The sequence below is a fragment of the Labeo rohita genome, chromosome 20 (genome assembly GCF_022985175.1).
Source record: "Labeo rohita strain BAU-BD-2019 chromosome 20, IGBB_LRoh.1.0, whole genome shotgun sequence".
Taxonomy (NCBI): domain Eukaryota; kingdom Metazoa; phylum Chordata; class Actinopteri; order Cypriniformes; family Cyprinidae; genus Labeo; species Labeo rohita.
In genome coordinates, this window is record NC_066888.1 from 10273997 (window position 1) to 10298284 (window position 24288).

At 40.8% G+C, this 24288-nt stretch overlaps 2 protein-coding genes across 2 annotated transcripts; one reads left to right on the forward strand and one right to left on the reverse strand.

Annotated features, from left to right (window-relative positions):
- The first annotated feature begins 2566 nt into the window (after positions 1 to 2566).
- igfbp1a (insulin-like growth factor binding protein 1a) lies at positions 2567 to 5146 on the forward strand. The gene is made up of 4 exons (XM_051139483.1): positions 2567 to 3066; positions 3693 to 3850; positions 4414 to 4542; positions 4789 to 5146. Exons 1-4 carry the CDS (start codon positions 2691 to 2693, stop codon positions 4912 to 4914), a joined length of 789 nt encoding a protein of 262 aa, XP_050995440.1. The 5' UTR covers positions 2567 to 2690; the 3' UTR covers positions 4915 to 5146.
- Positions 5147 to 7971: 2825 nt separating this feature from the next.
- Positions 7972 to 23501, reverse strand: igfbp3 (insulin-like growth factor binding protein 3). Its single transcript, XM_051139481.1, has 4 exons — positions 22923 to 23501; positions 16916 to 17199; positions 16631 to 16750; positions 7972 to 10046 (listed from the first exon to the last, which is right to left on the reverse strand). Exons 1-4 carry the CDS (start codon positions 23278 to 23280, stop codon positions 9927 to 9929), a joined length of 882 nt encoding a protein of 293 aa, XP_050995438.1. The 5' UTR covers positions 23281 to 23501; the 3' UTR covers positions 7972 to 9926.
- Positions 23502 to 24288: the final 787 nt, after the last annotated feature.

Sequence of the window (24288 nt, forward strand, 5' to 3'; positions counted from 1 at the left end):
TCTGACTGGTTTGTTTTGTCTTACTTGGGCTAAAAAACACAAACATAGAAGCCCTACTGTGAATGGAAACGGACAATAAAACTAACACCTGTCATACTACGGCAGAAACACCACTTGCCTATTTAGTGACATGCACAAGTGCACTCTTGTTTAAGTTACACGCACTGTAAACATAACCCCAGCTCTTTCCAGCAGCTGGAAATATCTTTTTCTTAAAGATTTAGGAACGTCAGCGAAAAAATATATATATATGTGATGTGTGGAAATAAATATTTTTATTTCCACATGAAAGCTATAAGGTCTCGCATTGAAATTTGAGAAACAAATGTGGCTTTTTTTGGAGATATTTTTGTTAGCCTTGACAGTAGTTTTTTTAAGTTCTCAAATATAAAACATATTTTCTTGGTCTGGTTTTACCAAAAATCATTAAATGCATTAGACTAATCAAAACTGTTACAAGAGATATCTATTTCAAATGCATGCTGTTCATGTCCTATCATCTTTCTGTTTTGTTTCCACAAGTATATCAACCAGGAAAAACTGTTTTCAACATTGATAATAGTACGAAATGTTTATTGAGCAGCAAATTAGCATATTAGAATGATTTCTGAAGAATCATGTGACACTGAAGACTGGAGTAATGATGCTGAAAATTCAGCTTTGCATCACAGGAATGAAATACATTTGACAATGCATTATTATAAATAACTGAGTACCAAATATTGCTGCATCATGCATGAACAAATGTGTTTTTGCTTTTATCTGGGACTCACTTGAGAAAAAATAACTGTGTCTTCAGTGATAAAGCACTTCCAAATCAGTGTCTGACCGTTGAGAAGTAGGCTACGACTCACTAAGACCGTCAGCATGAGAAATGTGGAGGTCTGCATGGTTATTGCAAGATAAAGAAGGAACATGATGTGACATAAAGTGGCATTATCAAAAACAAATAGTCTTTGCTAATTGGATTAAACATCCACTTAAATGTGTACTTGTTTGTGTGTGAAGGACATACTACAGGCAGGTATTTACATTATTTATTAACATGTATTATTTTTATATGGATTCACTGGCTTAATAACAACTGCAAGGTTTGTAGAGAACAATGTTTTGCCACTCTAATAATCTCTGACACCGTTTACACGTACAGGTTATTAATCCTAAGTGACTTCTTGGCATTCATGTCAGTGGTTTTTGTTAGAGGAGTAGAGTACTGTTACCGGTATGACGCGCTTGCCGCTTTATCTCCGTCAGCAGATACGCGAGCTTCCACACGGACAACTCTAACACGTGACACGCAGAGAAACTCCACACGCTTTCGAAAAAAATGATGCAACTCCGTAAGACAATTGCGTGAATCATGTGATCTCACAAAACTCCCCTCAGAGAAATTTGAGAGCCCTGCGGTTGACACATTCTTAAAGCACCCTTCCCCAGCTGAGTGTTACATCCTGTAGCCCATTCATAAACTCCGTGGCAAAACCACGACAAAAGGCCCCGCGACGCGAGTCGAGGAGAGGAGGAGACGTGTAGGTGGTCATGTCTTCTTCCCGCGCCGCTATTATTATCCCAAGGAAAGGGGGCAATGACAATAGCGGCAATCTCGGGCTTTCCCAAAACGGGGTCCTGTCCTGACCTGAGTGAGGTCACGTACCACAGTGCTAGTGCACGCTGTGCCACAGAGATGTTGGTAGAACGCGCGCTTTACTCCACCACCTCATTACTGCGCCAAATCAACGCGTCAAATGAATGCCAGACCAAAGGAACGGGACGCGGCAATTTGGCATCATAAATTGGTTGTATAAGAGTTTTCAAGAGAGAACTTAATGAACAAAGCTTTGTTCGCCCTGTCCTAAAATAATTCACAAATTGCATTACTCAGTTGTTCAGCTTCAGTAAGCCCACAGCGTGAACCTGAATAGAGTGTTCCTCAATCTATCAAAAACGGCACGGAAAATTAGTTTTGGAAAGAGATATAGGCGTACTTTCACTTTTTGTTGTAATGAATGAATGGCACACGGTCCAGAAATGAGGTTGCGGAAGATAGTTCAAATGAGTTCAAATTCATTATGACTGGTTCAACTCAGTGAGACTACAACTAATAGTGCATTTGCATTTATGTATAAGGAATTTCGACAAAATAATATTTAATATACTGCTTAATTATTTTAAATGAAATCGTATTAACGTTTATTTTTATTTTAAGTGGATCTTGAATACTTAATGTCTTCATTAATAAATATATTTTATTAATAAAAATCAGTTTCAAAGTGATCATTTCAAAAGAACACAGTTTGTATTCTGAAAAATGCTGGATTGAATCCATGGAGAAGACACCTTATTGTTGTTATTTCCGATAGGATACTTTAGGGCAAGCGCACGTTTTCACTATTATACACATTATGTTCCGACACAAACCGTGACGCATTTTACGCGCTGTGTTCAAGGAAACACCACGGACTGGATCTCCATCAGCCAATGGGAGCAGAGGGGGATCATTTAAGAAATCATTGATATTGCCAATGCGTCAAACACCAGCGTGTCAGCGGGACCCAGTGCGCGTATAAATACAGCGAGGCGACCCGGAGAGAGCTAGTCATTTTGGAGAGCGCAAAGCCAGCGAGGAACTCCTCACTTCACTTCAACCAATATTTATTTATTTATCTATTTATTCTGAGCCTTGCTTTGGGATGAACAGACTGCTTCTGAACTTTTTCTGGGTGGCAGCATTCAGCGCACTCCTTGCAGCGCCGGGGCTCCGGGCTTCTCCAGTGGTTGGGCAGGAACCTATCCGCTGCGCCCCGTGCTCCCCGGAGCGGCTGGCCGAGTGTCCTGCGGTGGATGCCGGCTGTGAGGAGGTGCTTAGAGAGCCGGGCTGCGGCTGCTGCCTCGCCTGCGCGTTAAAGAGAGGTGACTACTGCGGGATCTACACTGCGCCCTGCGGCTCGGGGCTCCGCTGCTTGCCCAAACCTGGAGAAGCCCGACCCCTGCATGCGCTCACCCGGGGACAAGCGGTGTGCACTGAGACCCCCGAGTCTGATCAGCACCAAAGCGACAACACGCCAGGTACCAGCCAGCGTTTAATGAGACTGCACTGTAGCTGTACATCCTAATAGCTAATTGCATCATGTCATGGTTCAACCTTTAGCGAGATTTCATCAGCGTTAACAAGTCACATTCCGGATAATCCGGAATGTAGATACGCGATAAGGAATTTAAGGTTAAAAAAAGAAAGAAGTGTTCAATAAGTGCAACATAGTTATTAAACGCAAACGGGCGCAATCTGTCGAGTCGCAATGAAAAATTAGCGCACTTATAATATGGAAAGAAAGTTTTGTGGTATGTAAATCTATAAAGAAACTGAGAGCCTACAAATGATAAGACTTGTCACATTGTATCGATTTACCGGTCGAAACGAATCTTAGTGGAAAGTACGTGAGCGACGTTCCGTTGTTATGGTTACGTACTCTGGCAAACGGAACGCGACTTTTGTTCGTTCAGCGCCTTTTTGGCGACAGGTGAAAATATGCGCTCTGATCAGTTAATCAGTTTTAATCATTAATGGGACCAACTTAAAACCGTTATGCATCATTCTTAAGAGACCACTTTAAACTAAAAATGGAAAATAACTAACTCAAATTCTTCATAGCATTCTTTGCAGCTAATAATACTATCCTTGTTTGTTCTTTCAGATCATCCCGAGTCTCATAACGGGCCAACGGCAGTGAATGAAGGCAGCTCAGCGGTCTTCGTGCCCGCGCACGGCAAGCCCTTCGACCCGCGGGTCATCACTGCTAAAGAGAGCATGAAGGCCAAAGTCAACGCAATACGCAAGAAACTGGTGGAGCAGGTGAGCACCTCAATTTTATGGATATTCATATCCAAAACAGCTTGGCAAGGTTTACTACCATGTGCTGCCACTAGAGGGCAGTAGAAGTTTTCTTGAATTTTTCGCATAAACTATATATTTGTGAGGAATGGTTTAATGGATTTCAGTGCAATTGGATTTAAGAGTGAAAGACTATAATTTTCGATGGGCTTAGCCCAAAAATAATTAGCCTTGAGATAGATAGATAGATAGATAGATAGACAGACAGATGCATTATTATTATTATTACAAACAACAGCAATTATTAATCTGTATTCATACTAATTTTAATTATTATTAGTAGTAGCAGTTGTTGTAAAAGTAGTCATTTATTATTATTAGCAGTAGTAGTAGCAGTTTTTTTTGTGTGTGTTTAATGTAGTTTTAATAGCAATAACAGTTATTAAAATAATTTTTTAAACAACTGAAACAATTTTAAAACATTTTTAATAACCATTACATTAATGTCTCTGTTTTTTTAGAAATATTTGAAGATCTGTTTTATTTGAAAAAGGTCTCTAAATAACCGTATTTTATCTTTCTAGGGTCCTTGTCATATTGAACTGCAAACAGCCCTTGACAAGATCACTAAATCACAGCAGAAACTGGGAGACAAATTCAACAGATTCTACCTTCCAAATTGTGACAAACACGGTCTCTACAAAATCAAACAGGTAAGACGAAGAGTCTTGTGTGCAAGTATGTGTTACAAAACCTACCGTCTTAAATTCACATGGAGAGTTTGTGTGTTGGTATCTAAAGCTTAACGTGCGATATTCATCAACATGATGATATACGTGTGATGGCCGAGTGTTAGAACCACACTCCACTGAGAACTAGGCTGTGCATGCAAGCTTGTGTTTCTAGAGAATGAAATAACCCGTCTCACGCTCACTCTCTCTGTCTCGTTCTCCCCGCAGTGTGAATCGTCTCTGGATGGTCAGAGGGGGAAGTGTTGGTGTGTGTCATCCTGGAACGGGAAGAAGATTCCTGGATCAAGTGACCTGCCAGCAGATGGCGAGTGTCCCGAGGAACTCAACCACTGATCTGTCTCTTAGACACACACACATAATGGGGGATCTGAAGTGCTCAAGCACTGATTTCTCTCTCACACACTTACATATTAAACCACTGATTTTTATCATTATATTTTTAAAAATATCTTAGTATTTATTTATTGTTAGTGGTGGTATTTAATTCAGGTACACTGTTTTTGATTGGTAAACTCACTAAACTCACCAAAAAAAAAAAAAAAAAAAAAAAAAAAAAAAAAAGAAAGTCTATTTTTCTGTAAAGAAAATATGTATTTTACATGAAGTACCCATACTTATTTATTTAAACTGAATGTATTAATTTCGATATCTGGATAAGAATATTTATTCTTTATGCCTTATACATATTTTTGTATGGTGTAAATCTGTATATTTGCTGTATATAGATCGTATTGTCTTACATTTCCTTTCAGGCTTGCTTTGTTGGAAAGGAATGATATGGAAAAAAAGCACTGCATGACCAAACCTCTTTGTCACTGTCCATACATTGCCATATTTTTATACTGTATATTTTTTTTATTATTATATTTTACTAATGAATTCTTTGTTTATTGTTTAGAAATATTAGATGGGCATAAACGTGGGAATCTTCCTCCCCCCACCACAATTCTGTGTTTTTTTCTACATGCAAAAGTATTGATCTTCACAGCTTTTGAAACGGGTAACTGCCTGTTCCTACCTCTCTGTCTTTTAAGTTAAGAGCTTTTTTTAAATCAAGTCTTTGTAAATTGTCTGTATGATCAAAGTAAGATTACAGTCTTATTGTATTTGTCGATCATATTTGTGTTGTCTACATACTGTGGTCCATTTATTTTTTGTTAAGCGATGAGGAAAAGAGATTAAGACGTTGCTTCACTCCAAAGCAGTCGTTTATGTGTATTATATATTTTTCATGGTTTGTATTTGTAAGTCATTGTGGGTAAAAAAAGAGAAGTATTTAATAAATCATCTTTACAAGCATCTTAGTGTCAGCGTGTAAACTCACCCTCGGGTCAGACGAGAAGCTGTGGTGAACTATGTAGCAATACTGAAATCTCAATTAGTAATGTCAGGACAAAACAACAACACCTGAACATAATGGGAAAGCGGTTAACATAAACCACAAAGTGTAAAAAATCTCTATTTCTCTCTCTCGATTTCTCCTGCCAAGCTTGATTATGTTCTGTCTTGTCTATATTTAAAACTGCCTGCAGGCAGAACCGTGTATGTGTGCGCATATGTGTGTCCTTATCGTGGTAATCTCAAATGAGGCGGACTAACTTTAGCACAGTATTTTGGGGAACCGGGCTCCACTCTCTCTACGGTGCCTTTAAACCGGTCTGTGTTTGTGCTGGCCGGCCAGCGGTACGTCGCCCTCCCCTTTTTCCTGATGACCAGCCTCCGCGGCACCACCCTTTACACCTTTATCGCATTTTTGTAAACCGCAGAGACGAAATTTAGTTGCTTCCTTGGAAATATCCAGCCCTAATTGACACTAGGGATGTCTAAATTACTTGATTGGTAGCAAACAAACACAATATGGATGTAATTGTAACACCTTGTTTGTATTTTCATGGAATTTTAGAATTCATTACGGACAGCTAAAATTAAGTTAGTGTTTGACCTCATCTATATGAGCGATTTCATTTCATGAATTGTGGCATCGCAGCTTCTTTTTTGAGAATTGGCTGCGCTGACATGGCTCGGACAAGCGAATAACTATGCTAATGTGAATGGGGTCTCTGTGTGTAGATTTGAGGAGTAATGACCTGTGTGGGGCTCAAGGTAGAGTGTGAAATGAAGCGGTTCAAAGATGTTGACCCGTTACACACATGAGATTTTAAATCTCCATTGCCTCCGGCACTGTTATACTAATGACAAAATGACTGTAGCTAGCATACGCTTTCTGTGAAAGAACCATTGTTCTGAAACTCTTGACGGTGACACTAGTCACCTTATCTAAAATGAATGAATGCACTGCAACTACTAAAAAACAACTATAAATTGAATACTACAGGGATAGTTCACCCTATACATAACAAAAATCTATAATTTACTTACCCTCCTGTCATTCCAAACTTGTATTATTCTGTGGAAGAAGATATTTTGAAGAATTGAGTCCATTACTGTATGTCCGAAATGAACAAAATTGACAGAATTTTCATTTTAGGGTGAACAATCCCTTTTAAAGAGAGGTTTTTTGAAAAAACAAAATATTTTTTGCAGTTCGTAACATAGCTATCATTCAATGTAAACAGTCTGCAAAGTTGTTAATCAAAAAAAGTGCATGATAAAGTCATTGTCTCTCAAAAGAAAGAGTCGCCTTAGTCGTCATATTTTCGAATCTTCTGCCTGTTACCGATATATACGCCACTTGGTGACACATTTGCATAATCCCCACCTGCCCACAAACACTTCCGCTAGTTAGTGTGTTTATATCGTGTCAAGAAGACGCTGTGTTCTGTGCTGTGAAAGCAAGTTTCTTTTGTTTTCGTTGCCAAAAGATGATGATGTGAAAAATCAGTGGCTAATTTTTTTTCCACGATACCACAGTAATACAATTTGTACCACATACAAAGTTTAAACTTACCACTCAGAAACGCTCTGATCAAGTGCTTTGGAGTTTCCGGTTGAGCGACTGCATCTGTATCATCCTGGGACTCGAATTGATAAGGTAATATTCATGCCATTTTTGAAAAAAACTTACAGCATCTTTGTTTACAAGTAATCATCCAGAGCAAAATTAATTATGGTAATTGGTGTTTTCCTTTCCGACATGCATTGTATATGAAAAACCAATCACAACAGACTTGGCCAGCTGACCAATCAGAGCAGAGCAGGCTTATGGAAGGGAGAGGTTTACAGATATTGAGCTCAGAACTGCTTCAAACGAATAATTCTAATATTAAATCTATATTCAGAAAAAAATAACAACGTTTTCTGAGCTTTGATGCATTTAAACCTGTTGTGGGGGACTCCAACACAATATTAGGACACTTTAAAATACCATATGACCTGCTCTTTAATTTTGTAGAAGATGTGAAATTACAGTCTGTCATCGTGTAAATAAAATAGTGTTTACATTTTTATTTAAAAAAACAAGGCATTAAATACAAATTATATTTGAACAAAAACATTTCCTTTCTTGAAGAAAGTGATAGCTGTATAATTTCTAGTTTAGTAACATAAAAAGCTTTTTAAAGAATCAAAATTTTAAATGAAAACAAAACAATAAATCAAAAAAGCAATTACCCGTGAACGGAGGGATCTTTAAAAGTGACTTGCGGGTGAGAGACCCTTGCATTGCACAGAATGAGGGTGGCAAGCTTTCTTGAAGATCAACTAGCTTGAAGATTGACCTTGATGTTCTTTAAAACGCAAGCTTGGCCTCGACTTAATATTAGCGTTCACTTTACTTTAGCTTAGTTTAGCTTAGGTTAGCTAAAGTTAAGCTTAGATTTAGCTTAATTCATACCGTAGAAGGCCTACATAACCTGAAGATTTAAACTAGAGAGTTTTACACAAAACGATTCGAGGACAGCATCTTTGCTAAGCTAACAAAAGACACATTGTACTCCGCACTGTAGATAAACAACAAATCTAAAACAAAAAAAAAGAAACAAAAAAAAACAAAAGACTTTAGTGATTATATTCCCAAAAATATGCTGAGTTCTATGTTTCACTACTGTGCAATCGACGGGTCACTGAATTGTTCTCAAAGACATAGTTTGGATCAGCTTATATTTCTTTCTTGGATAAATAATCTGTTTAGCATAAAGTTCACATGCCTCTTTAGCTGGCCTGAAACAAAATATATATTCATATAAAAAAAGTCACAATTACAAGGGCTAATAGCTTAGCATACTCGTATGCTCTTTCCCCATAATCAAGTCAGATAAGGTGTAGCACCAAACATTTTTGTTTGTCTTTTCTTTAGCTGTTTGGGAAAGGGGTGAGCTTTTGTCGACGCTATGCTAATAAGCTAACGTGTGGGCTACCTCTCTGGCACCCTCCACCTTTCAAGTCTTTTCTCAGGAGGTCAGTTTTGAGACACAACAACACAAGCCCTGGTTATCCAACATGGCCACCGTGTTAGCCTGTAGCTTTCCTACTGGGGCGATCGATATTGATATTTTGAGAGACAGAGGGCGAAAAAACCTGCGACACATTTCCGCACGGGTTTCGTTAAGGCATCGATTTCACAAACTGCCGTAGCTACGCTGATTTCGCAGCGGTAATTCAGGGCACCGTTACATTCAAACCCATAAATAAGACGTTGCGCAAGATACATGCTTTCAGCAAACGTTTAGAAATGTGATGGACAATGATAGTCAGCGACTGGAGCAACAATCTTATATTCAAAGTGCTTCATGATGTTTTGAAAGTGAGCCCACGTGGAGCGTATCAATGCTGTCCTGATGTCTTTTTCAAAAAGGGTGTTCATCTAAGTCCTGGTATAGAATCGTTTACAATTGGTCGATTGGTTTTATCTATCGGTTGGCCGTCGTAACAGGCTGGAGTACCAAAGTGCTTGAAGTGCTTGTGCTTCAGATGGAGTCTATGGCTAGAGCCGCCTAGTGCCACTGAGCATGCCCAGTTGAAACGACCCTACACCAGGAGGGCAGAAACAGGAAGTGGGACTAAGAGAGAGCCGCTGGCAGAGAGCGATACACGCTGTAGCAGAAGGAACAAGTACACGACGTCCCTCACGTACACAAGAGTACATATGCTCAGACTTAGCGTGCCGTTACGGAGTTAAATTTTGCTTGTACTTTTGACTATGTTCACACTTCCCTCTCAGGATACAGTCCAAAACTGAAGACATGACACTCTCTCCGTCTCCTTCTCTTGTTCTCCCCACTCGCCTGAAGTGTAAAGTGAGTTGCTGGTCACGTGAGTCCATGCCTCGGCATACAAGTGGGAGGTCAGCTTTGGGACAGCACTTTTGAATTTGTATTCATGTAGTTCTTCAGGGGAGATATCCCTCTTTGTCTCCCTGTTTCCACCGCTCTGCCTCTCTCTCCCCTTCACTTCGTCTCCATGTTCAAACAGTGGATTTTCTCCTTTCCATCGTAGCCGGGTATGGGCTGTCCGTACTTGTCCACGCACCAGCAGTAACCTCTCCTGCGCCCTTTGGATGGACGGCACTGCGGGGAGAGTGGGTGAGACAGGAAGAGAAATGCATAACCATATGATATTTGGACGGGTATATGCAAAACAGACAACATGCTCCAAATGGAAGAGACAGTGGCATAAACACACATTTCTCATCGCATCGCACTTAGGTGAGAGAGAGTAACACGAATGCTAGAGCCAGAGAGAGAAGGAGGGAGAGAAATTGGGGTAAAGACATGCCAGAGGGGATTCAAGGGGAAGTATGTAAGGAATAGAGCGACAGAGCAAGTGAAATATGTTGAAATGTGAATACATATACAGTCTCTTTTGTAATTTGTAACTTAATAATAAAGCGCACTGATTATAATTTGTTGCCATGTGCTGATGAATTCACAATTTGTACAACTATAAAAAAAATATTATTTATATTCAGTGTGTGAATTATTTAGTGACTTTCAGGGGGTGTAAATTGAAATTTTTGGTGAATCCTTATTAATTTTAATTGATACGCCCAACTTATACGTTTTTTATGTGTATGCTAGGGTACGCGCACTGTGTGCAATGCAAATTTCATCACCAGCACAATGCACTCGTTGATGAGCAACTATGTGAGGGGATTAAATTATCCAAAGAGTACAAAGTCACTTTTATTTTTCATAACTTTTGAAAGAAAAAGGCACATATACAGGACAAGGATGAATCCTTCTAGTGTTTATGGCATGCGGAGTATCAAATCGGTTATACTTTGAAAGGCTGTGTGTTTGACTAATGCTACAGGCTAATGTACTTAGAACAACAGAACAAGAGACGGAACAACAACATCAGCAACAAACTACTGAAAACTTTAACAACAGATGCCCGTGTTGTTAGTGTTTGTATGAGAGTACAAAGATATTTTTTTTGCTCATAACTTCTGGAGAAAAATAGCGTGAACACTGGACAAGGATGAAATATGCATGTGCTAAGTGCATCAAAACTGAATGTACTTTGGGCTTTAGTCTACTAAATTAGCACTACCAATAGTTAAGAAAAGCTCCTTTGATTAGCCACAACAACATATTTTTATTAAAGGGATAGTTCACCCAAAAATGAAAATTACCCCAAGATTTACTTACTCTCAAGCCAGGTGTTTATGATTTTCTTCTGTAAGATGAATACAATCTGACTTATATTTTAAAAAAATAATAACAATCTTATCTAAGCTTTATAATGGCAGTGAATAGTGAGTTGAGATTTTGAAGCCCAAAAAAGTGCATCCATCCATCATAAAAAGTGCTCCACACAGCTTTGGGGAGTTAATATAGGACTTCTGAAGCAAATCGATGTGTTTGTGGAAGAAAAATATTTATATCGTACATCTGAAGCACGTGAGAATATGCTAGTCTCGCGAGAGCCAAGTTTTGTTTACAGCAAAGGAAAAGTAGTCTCCTCTTGGCCTTATATCGAAATCCTCCCACAGTTTTCTTTACAAATCCTCGTTTTGTACTTCTGCTTTGTGACCAGTGTTTTGTTTTGTGCTCCCCACTGCATTTCCACGTTTACCTACATCCTTCATCACCCGCTGGAAATGCCACTCTCTCGTGAATACACGTAGGTCAGTTAGCAGAAGCTAGAGATAATGGTTTATATAGTTTTAAATAAGTTTTAAAGATTCACTTCAGAAGGCCTTTATTAACCCCCCAGTACTTTTTATGATGGATGGATGCATTTTATTGGACTTCAAAATCTCAACAGCCATTCACTGCCATTGTAATGCTTGGAAGAGCCAGGACATTTTTAAATATATCTCTGATTGTATTGTTCTGAAAGAAGAAAATCATGAACACCTACGATGGTTTGAGGGTGAGTAAATCATGGGGTAATTTTCATTTTTTGGGTGAACATCCCTTTAAGATATACTGATATGGAGCCCTCAAGCAGCTTGATTGTAGTAGTTTAACTAAAACCATCTAAATGTACATTTTTAAAAACAATGAATAGATTATAATGTTAAATGTTTTACGATTACAATAACTAAGAATGAATGTTGCGTTGAATATCAAAACATGTTAAGGCCTATCTCATATCTGAGTTATTGCTCTCTCCTTTTCTCTCGTGCTTGTCATTCTCTCCTTTGGCAGTGAGCTGGAGACATGTGCAAGTCAAACATCACATCTAAGTTGGAAGAATGCATGCCTGCCATTCACAGTGAGTGTGTTTATGTGTTTATGAGAAATAGAAAAATCAATGCATCAAACAAACTGTCTTCAGTGGTTCAGGAGAATTTAACAAACACAATGAGGTGTACATACACACACATACAGTACTGTAAAATGATCTAAAGTGTGTACTTTGTTTCCATTTGCTGATTATTTACATGCAAGTTTTGACAACTTGTGAATATCAAAATTCACAAACACACATAAACACACACAACCCAGTTTTGCTGTTATGCGAGGCTTAAATGTCTCTGTCAGCCTCCTGCTGATGAAATTGTGATTTTGCGTTCATAAAAACAGTTGAAAGTGAGAAGTTAAATTTGACCAAGCTAAAATATTTGCCATGGACTGTTAAAGAGCTGCTAGGACTATTTTAGGAAACTGGCATCGACTCAAAGTCATCTGGAGCTTATTATACTACACAGGCAAAACAAACACACACATGCACACACAAACAAACAAGCACACCCACACAGACACACATACACACACATCCTCGGGTTGTACATTCATTAGTGAAAATCAGACACAAGGGAAAAGGAGGAGGTAACAAACAAGAAAGAAAGAAAAAGAAAGAAAGATAAACAGACATTGTGTGAGGAAGGAGTGGATGAGTCAGAGAGAGAGAGACAGAGTGAAAAAGAGATCAAAAGCAGTTTTATTGAAAGAGTACCAAATTAAAATACCTCAAGCAGAACAAGAGCAGTCTGGGAATGAAACCTGGCCTCTACAAGGGGCTGCTTCAGATGTTACACTCATCCTTTCAATTTCAATTGTCTCCGCACACACTTGATGTTTTTGGTATAACAAATACTTGTATTTGCTTAAATAAGTAACATATCACAAGACTTTTTATGTGTTTGGTTATGTGTTTGTCTGCGTCTGAACAAAAAAGAAAGAATGAGTGTAGCCAGTGCTTAATTTATAAATTATGAAGTCTAGAACTAGGACTGGTATAAATAAATAGTTTAAAAATAAATATAAAATGTGCGTCACAATAGTTGCTTACGAAAGCACATTAGGTTCAAAAGGTTACCTTTTGTACTTTTTAAAAAAAATATTTCAAGTTGTCGACCACATTAATATTTCCTTGCTTATTCATCAAACATATGGTCACTGCATTAATTTCTTGCAGGGGTGCATGAGGTGGGGGATCCACTAAAATAGGCGCTGGATCCAATTCCAGAGGAGGTGGATCCGGATCCTGCTTGTTCCGGCACAAATTAAGCCCTGCAGGAAACTACTCGGTGTTAAGCTGCTGTGTATTATGGGAATGTTCCATTCAGACTGTACAGGCACACAGGATGCTTTCTGTTTGATGTAAGAGGGACTAATAATGACTAAAGCAAGGTACTTCATTGTACCGCGGTGTGCTTACCAGGCAATAAAAGTGATATCTTTAGTAAGTAAATCAATGTTTTCTTGCAGCTGACGCAATAAGCAACAAGATCATTTGTTGAACAATTTCTACTTATTTGCTGCCCCAGAGTGAAATCTCATTAGGTTCAAATCTTGTGCCACATAACAACATAGTAAATGTCTAGTTGGGATATTTTGTAATACTCTAACTGGCATCCCATAAGACCCGAGAGTCTAGTACATTACAATACTGTGCATACCCTCAAAACGCATAGTGGCATGATTGATGATTGATTACTGCATGTCAACGCATGGACATGTGTGTGTTTGTATCAGAGAAAGACAGAGAGGTATATGTAGGGTGCAGGGCACACCCCTGTCAGCGTAGCGATTTCTGGAGGTTGCAACACAACAGACCTGTGTGAATGTGTATGTCTACATAAGAGTGGGAGAAATAGACCGTGTGTATATGTCTGTGTAACTGTTATATATAACGTTATATATATATATATATGTATATGTGTGTGTGTGTGTGTGTGTGTGCATCTGTGTGTGTGTCACAAAGCAAGCCTCAGTCAACGCTGGCCCATAATGATGCCCTTATGGGCAGCAGGAAGGCGGAAGGGCATTAAAAGCAGCCACAGGGTAAACACAGACTCATAAAACACACACACACATACACACACACACAAATACACAATATGTGAATGCAACAACTGCATGTGAATTAGAACGGTGGTTGTTTTCTTTGCCAGACTACGAGCAGTGTGCTCATGTGTGTTTGTGTCTGTTAGGTACTATGCCGTTTGGGATAAATGCTGCCCCTGCAATACGTGGTCATTATATAGTCATTTTGGTGCAACTGCAAGCACAGAGACTACACAAATAACAAGTATGAATATATATGAAGAGAGCCTCCAAGCCAGAATCAGTGGGAATTGATAGTGCGGGAAGAGCTGTCTTGGAAAAGCCTGTGTCTTTGCGAAGTGTAGTATGAAATATGTGTATGGTGCATGGGTGACCATATCAGTGTATTGGTGTTTGAGTGAGAGCGTGTGCACCCTGGATCATTCCCAGCATGCCTGGCATTCCCTTCCAGTCTCTCACCCCGCATCACTGAGATCCTATTCAGCGTGAGAGCTTAAGTGGACTGCCTGGCCCTGGGAGAGCTAGGAGAGCCATTAGATCAGGGGGCCGAGCAATTCTCCAGCTTGTCGCAGGAGTACAGTAACCTGGGTGAGAGATGCATCTGGATTGGGAAAGGTAGAGGGGGGTTGGCGGCACTGGGGCCGGCATGCCTGGCCTCTGCTAACACACTGAGCCAATTCATATAATCAAGGCTAAAATTAGCACGGATTGGACTCTGCTCTCCCCAGGAATGGCCTTCAGACACACATACCCCCACATACATATACAAACGCTCCCATTACAGATCTTATTCCGGGGAGTGTAGGGACCCCCAGGCATCCAGGACATCTACAGTTCACTTGTGTGAGTATGTATGCACAGGAGTTTGTGCGTGTTTGTTTTTGATGCCAAAATAAAAATGAATGACTGCGATCTCAGGGTCGACCAAGACTCAGGCTTCTGCTCAAACCACCATGATGGCAGCGAAGGAATTTCAGTTGGAGTCAATTGGAAGGAATCTGATCAGCTTGATCTTCATCAGGCATACTCTCATATGTGGACACGGCCTGTCATACAGATGTTCTTCTACTATTACCAGAGATCCAAGCGTAGGAGTTTGGTCTTACAAAACAAACTAGGCTATATTTGTTCAAGCCAGATACAGGAGAAGATGTGGCATGTCTTTAATTTATTATGTTGTTTGTGCTCAAGAATACGGTTTGTCTTTTGCTCGTTTGTTATGTCTCCTGCTGGTACTGTGAAACCAACTGCTAGACATTGATTAGTTGATTTGTCACTGTCCTTTCTTTCAAAGATGGATTTTAAATGGGCACAGGATAGTCATGTACAACATGGCAGGAACAGGATTGGAAAATGTAAAAGCTAGATTTGCACGTACACTTACTGTCAGAGCACGAGAACAGTCTCCAAAACTTTATCTGTTACAGGTGCCGCCATGAATGTCTCTTAAATACTCATGCAAACCATCTGCAAGACCCTTGTTTCTCCACTTAAGGGTCTACTGAATATTTTTTTTGGGACCTGAACTTATCTTTTTCTCTTCATTCTGAGATCTTAGGCCTAGAGTACAGCCTGTTTTCTCCAAAAACCCAGGGTCTGTTCAGTGGCAATGGCATCACATGCTATATGCGGGCAGTGGCGTGTGGCGGGGGGTTGGGGTGGCGCCAGGGGGCTAGACCCCCTGCCCCTTTAATCGCAGACACTAAAGTGCCCTTTCAGTCTGATCTAGGTGCCCCCAGACCACAATTTCTACTACATACCCTGTAGTTTCAGCATGACGCAGCTGCAAAACAACATGTGTTTCACATTGATTCTAAATCTCATCCTTTTTTTTGAAACCTCTCTATCTCTATCTATCCTTTTCACAGTGACCACAGTGTTGTCATTAGGTTTTCCAATTTAAAGAACCAACAAATGATCTGTTTGCCCCAAATTCACCCAAACTCATTAAGGCCATTCAGACAAGGCCCTTTGACTTATGTTCTTAATAGGGGGTTGCGGGTGACTTACAAATTTCCAAGAATGGAATTTGCCCCCAACTACTTTGTTCAAACTCACTCATGCACCCCGTCAATTGAGAAAACAACAGATACTTTCAAGAACCAGCATGCACATACAAATAGGCCCCACCCACTTGTCCAATACTGTTGTGACAGTTGCCATGACAGTTACTTGTCGTCTTGTACACAGATGGTGGTAGAATAATAGTTTAAGAATCTGGGCTGATTACACAAAGGGTACATGTTTGATTCCAGGTAAGTATGGCCTAAAAATAGGATTCCTATTTCCCCCTTGAGCAAGATACTTAGCCACATGGGGGATAGGCCCTGTAATTGGTGTAAAGTAAGTGACTTTAAATAAAAAGCATCTGCAAAAAAAGAAGTCAAGGCACTTGACTTAAAGGTAATTACCTGTTTTTTCTTGTAGAAACCTTTTTGGTCACAGTTTGGAATGCGGAAGCCTCTTGGGTTCAGCACATTTGAGATCTTTAAAATCTTCATAACACTCTCCATCTCCCGACGGCATGGGCCCTGTACAAACACACAAAGAGAATGCAGAATTACAGGAAATATCATACTTGGACATGTCTGGAAATTGGAGGCACAAACAAGGAAAACTGGAATAGAATGTACTCTTCTTCCAATACATGCTTTGTCCTAAAAATGCATGTTGGCGGAAGAACAGTGAGTGCTTACATATTCAGTTTCTCTCTTCGACTCCAGACTGAAGTTGTGAATATCTGTATGAACCCCACTGGAAACTTGTTCTCCTTTAAAGATATGACTTTTCTTGATTTGATCTTTTTTGATCACCTCCTCTTTGGGGTGCGGCATAGGATCTATGGGCTCTATTGCAGTCCTTGGTCCTCCCTGCGTGTCCCCGGAAACAATTGTTGTGTCCTGGACTGTTTCAGCTCCCCCGGTGCTTGCTGTCCTGGTACCATTAGAGATATGTTCCTCTCCTTCCTCCTCTGGGTTATCTGAATCAAAAGAGAAGTATATTAATATATATATACGATCTGACAATTAACAAAAGCAACATTTGTACAACTCTTTTCACATAAAATAGAATAGAACAGAGGAGTCCAATCCTACTCCTACAGGGCCAATGTTCTGTAGAGTTTAGCTTCATCTTGCCCCAACACACTTTCCTAGAGGATTCTAGGTCATGAGGTCGTCTACCCATTCAGTCCGATGGTTAATGGTAAACAAACTTGGCTTGCAGTCCTCAATGGAGGCTCAAACCAGAAGCTAGGCCTGAGCTCTGAGTTCAACCCCCACATTATGGTAATACATAGAGCAGGGATGGGCAACTTCAGTCCTGGAGGGCCACTGTCCTGCAGAGTTTAGCTCCAACTCTACTCAAACACACATGCCTGTAGCTTTCTGGTGATCTGGAAGACATTGATTAGCTTGTGCAGGTGTGTTTAATTAGGGTTGGAGCTAAACTCTGCAAGACAGTGGCCTTCCAGGACCGAAGTTGCGCATCCCTGACATCGGGGGAGAGTCACAATAAGGGATGCCAGAAGAATTGTCGCTAAGATGGTGCAGCGACGGCTGCTAATATAGGCTTGTTATGATGACTGACAGGACTGAATGATTTGGCTCCTCACAAATCTACAATTGGAACTTCATTAATCCTGAAGACCCTGATTTGCTGGTTTAGGTCTGTTTAATGAGGATTGGACCTGGACCAGGGGTTCCCAAACTCGGTCCTGGAGGGTCAGTGTCCTGCAGAGTTTAGACACACCTGAACCAGCTAATCAAGCTCTTACTAGGCATGCTAGAAACTTCCAGGCAGGTGTGTTGAGACAAGTTGGAGCTAAACTCTGCAGGACATCAGCCCTCAAGGACCGTGTTTGGGCACCCCTGGTCTAAATTCTGCAGGATAGAGAGCCTACAGAAGCAGGATTGGACAGCCCTAGAATAGCATAAACCTAAACATCTATTAGCATATTGATGATGTCCTTTTGTAGGCCAGTCCAGATGGCTAATTCGCCACTGATTCGCTTGGGAATTTCTTATGGGTTTTGTTTTAACATAGTGGTTTTCATTTTATGAGTAAGGTTCAATGTAGCTAGCACTACTTACTGAGTCATACCTAAAATCAGAACTGTAAAATGTAAAGTGTTTATTTAAAATGTAAGTTGCTACATAAAGACAACAATGGTTGTCCGATTCATCAACCCTGTGGTACTTGTAGTAGTTATTTAGCAACATTTACTTTTGAAAAAACCCAGAAGCTTCCAAATTCAGTTTTGAGCTATGACTGTGTAATTTATGCAGTAGAACAAAATGTGAAAGTCTCTGCAAGTAATGTTTACCACAGGCCTTATTTCACTCATAAATCGAAAAACCGCTATTCTAAAAAACCATTGGAAATTCCAGAGAGAACCCATGGCTAGAAAATGCTAATTCTCTTCCAGCTTTTAGGACTACAGACTGAACAGCTCTATTCTAAGATTCTTCCCTGTCAGTATAGGCTTTTTACAAGCAAACATTTACAATAGTAAGTGTATAAGCTCATGAAAGTAGCAGAAGAGAAAGAGATATAGAAAGGGGGTTGGGGAAGGAGGAGTGAGAGTATTTATAGTGCACCAAGTTACAATCGTTATAGGCAGAGGACGACCACCTGACCCAAAACCCAGAAACCAAATACGGCTACAGGACGGAGCGTTTGCCTGCCTTCACTAACATGGTCCGGTAGGATGGTCTAACCAACAAACATCACATGCTTTCCTCTCTGTGCCCAGCTGAAGCTTTGCTGTGGGTGCTCACAAAATCTATTCAATGCAAATGTGGTTTCATTGTGGTTTAAATGTCTGTTCCTCTCATCCTACACCATTCCTCAATACATGAACCCTATACTTACTCTACTAAATAACATTTAGATGTATTATTAGTGCATTTGTATCAACATCCCTATTTCACCTAATTATTATTTACTTTTAACTACTAGATCCATTACGAGAAAAGTTAAAAACAAGTGTGATTTTGTAACTCAAAAGGAATTATCGAGGGAAATGATAAGGCTGCTCTTTTCCAAACAATGAAGCTGAAGATGACCAGTATGCTTGCGTACAGTATCAAAGCATAGCACGCTTGACACCATGCACAAATTCCATTGGTTCTCGCATATACAGTATCATGAATTTGCAAAGTTGGAACATGCAGAAACATGAAGAGGATTTGAAAGCTTTTTTTTTAAGTGAATAGCAAGTGGTTCTGTTACTCCCAGAAAATGTTTGTATGCCTTTTTATGCACAAAAGTCATAGTGACTACATTTATGGCGCTTTTTTTGAAGCATTACCATGGCTAGTCACCAACCATTGTCCTTTTATGGAAAAGAGCAGCTCGGACGTTCTTCTAGATAACGTGGGGGCTAGATATATTTCGAGCGAAAACAGTAAGTAGATGTTTATGCTAATTCCTTTTAATTTCCCCAGACAAAATATTTGCTCTCGTGTGTCACTTTGATAAGAAAACCTCTGCCAATAAGCTAAGTGTAGAGTGCTCCCCGCCAACACTGATTTTGCAGGACAACTTCATCACTCTTGTGTCTTCGAACAGCCATTTATAGTGGACAAAATGCAAGCCCTTGCGACATGATGTCCCAAATTGCACTCTAATTTCTGTTTTTACTAACTGCACAGTAATTTCTCAAATGCAAGCAAAAGCAGTTGACTAGTAAAGAGTCCAGCGAGGAGTGCATTTGTCAGCTTCAACAAATGCCTGGCGAGAGCGCTGGGCGAAGATGAATTATGGCATTGTTTAAACATGCTGTCCTCTTGGGGTTTTACAGCTCTTGTCTGTTGAATAAATATTCAGTCTCTGGCCGTACAAAACAAAGCAGAGCTCTTGCAGGAACGAGAGACTAATAAACAGCTGGAGCAGAAGAGAAAAAGATATTTAGAAAGAAAGACAAACAAAACGGGCCATTAAATATGGAAAGTGAGAGACCAAGACTAGGAGAGAGGGTGGTGGGACAGGACTGGCATCGAGAGATAGATGAAGGTGCAGAAGTTACAAAGACCTGAATGTTGTGAGGAACTGTAGAGATAGTGGACAGAGTTCAGCAGAGTGGAAGAGCTAAGTGAAAACAGATTTTCCAAGTGTGTATATGTGAGTAAGCGCGCACTTGTGGCACACCAAACACTCCTCTGTAGCCATGGAAGCTGCTCTCCAAACCAGAATTAAACTATGGCTTCATTGACGATGACATAACAACAACAACATCAACAACAACATCAACTTCTGCAACATAAGTACTCGAACAAGGTAAGTAATTGTAATGACTGCATATAATGACGGTGCAACATGTTGCAGCCTGCTTCCCTTGCATGACCCACCGTACCTCTCACATAAACAAATCCAGGACAGAGGAAGAGAATGGAGGTCCATCTAATTCAGGAACTTGAAAAACATCAATATTTAACCCCAATGTAAACTTTTCCCAGCACCTAGTGGCCCATTTTGGGTCACTCAACCTCACGTATTTGCTCAATCCCAAATGAGCAAACAATTTAGCGTTCTGGCAAAATGGGGAAAACGTGAACGAGTGGATAAAACAGATGCAAGGTTTTTCTTCTCGAAAGTAAAAACGAATGACTGGGCGCACGGCAGGTGAATTTCACTACCGAGGCTCGGGACGAGAACGAATCCGCCTCTTCTGGGAAAATCCGCACGCTAACTGCATACGCACAAACAACGTCATAACTCATAACCTCATGATCTTTCATTCCTCTTACCGTTCCCACCCAGAATCACGCTGGGCCACACTGCTACCAGACCAATCAAGCCCTGCAAAAATATCATAATTCATGTGTGGCAGAGCCATGGGGTGGAGCCACGCACACCATGGCAATGGAGCCCTGCTCTCTGGTTGGCCAGAGTGTGTAATTACCATAAAGTGTGGTATGATGGGAAAGGAGCACTGAAAAGCAGCATGGGCTCAAATGAAAGGGCAGCGGAGGGAGAAAACATGAGGTAAGGCACTACTGTAAAACAGTTGGCGCCCCCAAACTGCTTTTTAAAAGTGACTCTGGGTCCTAACAATAGCCTTTGTGTGTGTGACAATGTCATGGTTGATTGCTTCAACACACCACTGCGGCTCTGTCAAATAACTAGAGAGGGTAAAAACAAATTCAGTCGGGTTGCTTGACGTCAGTCATGACCAAGAACGCCACTTATTTTAGTCGTGTGGGTCCGCAACCTTCCCTCTCTCAAGGAATTCACTTGGATGAATGCATTGGCTAATAAAGAGATGCACAAGAAACTCTTCAGCGCAGGTGGTGCTAGATCTATCCTCGGCTCGCTTGCTAGGAAATGACTTTATGCCAGTCATTTCCATTTCACTTGTTTCTTGACCCTCTCAATGAAGAACTCGAGCCAGTAAACAGCTAGAGAGCATCATTCACAAAACGGTGATCTCCGCTCTTCGGCAGGGACTATATATAAACGAATGTGGCATTCTTAACGATTGGGTTGGGGAAGCCAAATTTTAGTGCACACACACAGATACACAGAGCTGTTTCTCTCTCCATCTCTGGCTCTCTCGCTCACACACACATACGCACCACACACATAAAACGGCATAGAGAGGCTGCTGTAGCACTGAACCTCGAGAACAACGGCGGTAGTGTGGGGCCGTCTCACGGTGGCTGGACTTCATGACGGCTGCCTGTTACCGGAGGTCGCTGCGTCATGCCGGTGTTCTGAAACTCTGACCTACCTGCTCAGGATGACCTACCAGCAGTCATGTTTAAAAGTACAATATCTCGTCAGGCAGAAAATAAGCTGTTGGGATGTATTACTAGCGTAATGCGATAAAAACACAAGCAGAATGTGTTGTCATGCAGAAAATACATACAGCTTATCTTGTTTGTTTGGCGTAACCCACAAACCCAAATCCTTGTGCATACTGCATTTCTCAAACACATAGAACAGCTATAAACCAGTTTAGAGATGCTAATGTCTAAAGAATAGCAATATAGTGTCATGACCACAGCGAAGCTGTGGTATGTGCTGCATCTTATGAAGAGTCAATGAAAAAGCTCCCCACCCCCCTACAGAGAGCGAAAGACTGGCCATGAGCGCAGCAGCGTTATTAACCTGTGAACATATAAACCATGTTACGCACAGCAGAGTAAACTCACACTGACACACAATTGAACACAGAGGCTATACGCCCAACAGTGTGGACAGTGTTTGCTGGGATGTTTAAGACACCACACATACACAGGCTATAAATTATGGGGGGTTTGGGTGTCTGACCCCAGTAATTAAGGCTTCGCTGCTTAAAAAAAGTATCTTAAAATAGTTTGCTGGTCTTACCTACACCGTTTTTTTTATCATGTTCTTTATAAATGTGTATACAGTATATGTGTATGTTTCAGTAACCAAAAAGTTAGATTACAAGTTAGTCAGAATGCACTTCTGAATAAATCGCCTTCGCCTTAAGAGGTAACCATAGCAACAGTAGGCTGCTCAAGTGCGTATCGGACCCTGTATCTCCGAAATGTAAGTCTGGTCATTATTTTTAATGTTTTAAACAATCGCAAGTATATGACAAAAAGTTTTGTTTAAACAGCTTTTTGTTTGGGTGTCAACAGAAATTTTCCCCCCCTTAAAGTCACTGAATAGGCTAATAGCACACTGCGCATGCAGAACATTAACAAATACAGAAAAATCGTGCATGCTTACCGTGTCCGTGCGATGGACTGCCGCTGTGCTTTTTGTCCGGTGCCTTGGCACACACGCCTCGTCCCTCCAGCAGAGCCTGCAGAGGTTTGCTCTCCCCGGGGCGATGTTGACAGCTTAGCCCGGTACCGCAGCGCCCTGTGTACACTCCGCACGCCTGGCCCTCGGTTAGCGGGCAAGTCATGCAGCACCCGCAGCCCGGCTCCTTTACCGGCTCGGCGCAGTCCCGGGGCAGCGGTTTACACAGCACCATCGCCCCGTCGTCGCATGGTTCGCAGCGGACCACTGGGCTGACGCTTTCAGCCAGCCGGACGAAAGCTGCGAGCAGCGCGGTCAGGCAGAACGCACACAGTCTCTTCATGGAGCCGAAGGGCTGAAAGCGCGCACACTCACACGGGGGTAGATGCGTGGAAAAACGGTGCGTCAGATCACCTCACCTGGATATATTATTACACTAAAACCTGTGCTCTCAACATATGCCTTGGCAAAGTATAGCGGCGCTTTGGGTTATGCTGCTGTCTCGTCGGTTTGACTAGACTGTGAACTAAGCGGCTGGGTCTCTCCATCTGTAAGTGAGTTTAAGTTGAACTTCAGGTTTTATACAGGCAGGAAAAGCACGGGCACTAAGTCACTCCCCCCGGTATGAATTATGTAGTCACCGTTCTCGGTCTTAAGGGACCGCACATCCTTAATGAAATCATTCAACACAAAAAGACATCGGTAAAAAACAGGGAATCTTGCGCGCGTTTAGACCGGTCATTATTGTCATTTACGGGCACTTGGAAGGCTGAGAAAAGGTCGCGCCCGCGTCGCAGTTAGAAACACCTGTTGATGCCTCAAAGGTAATGTAACTAAAATAGCATGTACATCAAAAATACCATTACCATATGTAATCATTTTTACCAGCTACAAATGAGCAGTCTACTGCTTGGATGTCTCAACTGAAAAAAAAAGCAAGAAAATGTGTTTAAAGAATGTGTTTAAAGTTGCAACTGTTGAAATAAGTGCTTGGGAAGAACTACAATATCAATAATAAACAAGTTACACAATTAAATATATTATGATAATGTACGTGTGAATTAAATGACAGACTTTAGTTAGGGAAGTGCTATATTTCATTTTTCACAAGAATGAAATGAGGCTGTGAGGGAAAGAAATAGCACAGTGCATTCAATGGACTAGTGTTTTTTTTAACAACAAAACATCTTTAGGGGGAATTTAAAAGTTATGATTTGCGAAATTTACGTGATCTAAGACCTTTATACAGTGCGTGCCATTGAAAAGACTGTAAGTCTATCCCTCACAGCCTCATTCCATTCACCTCAAATTCAACATGGCGCCTAACCTGACTAAGGTCTATTGGATACAC

Bases quoted from the DNA above. Each gene is read 5' to 3' on its own strand.
- igfbp3 (XM_051139481.1), bottom strand. From the start codon at position 23,280: ATGAAGAGACTGTGTGCGTTCTGCCTGACCGCGCTGCTCGCAGCTTTC. The intron at 17,200-22,922 runs GTAAGCATGCAC...CTTTTGATTCAG, and splicing joins CAGTCCATCGCACGGACACG to ATAACCCAGAGGAGGAAGGA. The intron at 16,751-16,915 runs GTAAGCACTCAC...GTGTTTGTACAG, and splicing joins CGAAGAGAGAAACTGAATAT to GGCCCATGCCGTCGGGAGAT.
- igfbp1a (XM_051139483.1), top strand. From the start codon at position 2,691: ATGAACAGACTGCTTCTGAACTTTTTCTGGGTGGCAGCATTCAGCGCA. The intron at 3,067-3,692 runs GTACCAGCCAGC...TTGTTCTTTCAG, and splicing joins CCAAAGCGACAACACGCCAG to ATCATCCCGAGTCTCATAAC. The intron at 4,543-4,788 runs GTAAGACGAAGA...TTCTCCCCGCAG, and splicing joins GTCTCTACAAAATCAAACAG to TGTGAATCGTCTCTGGATGG.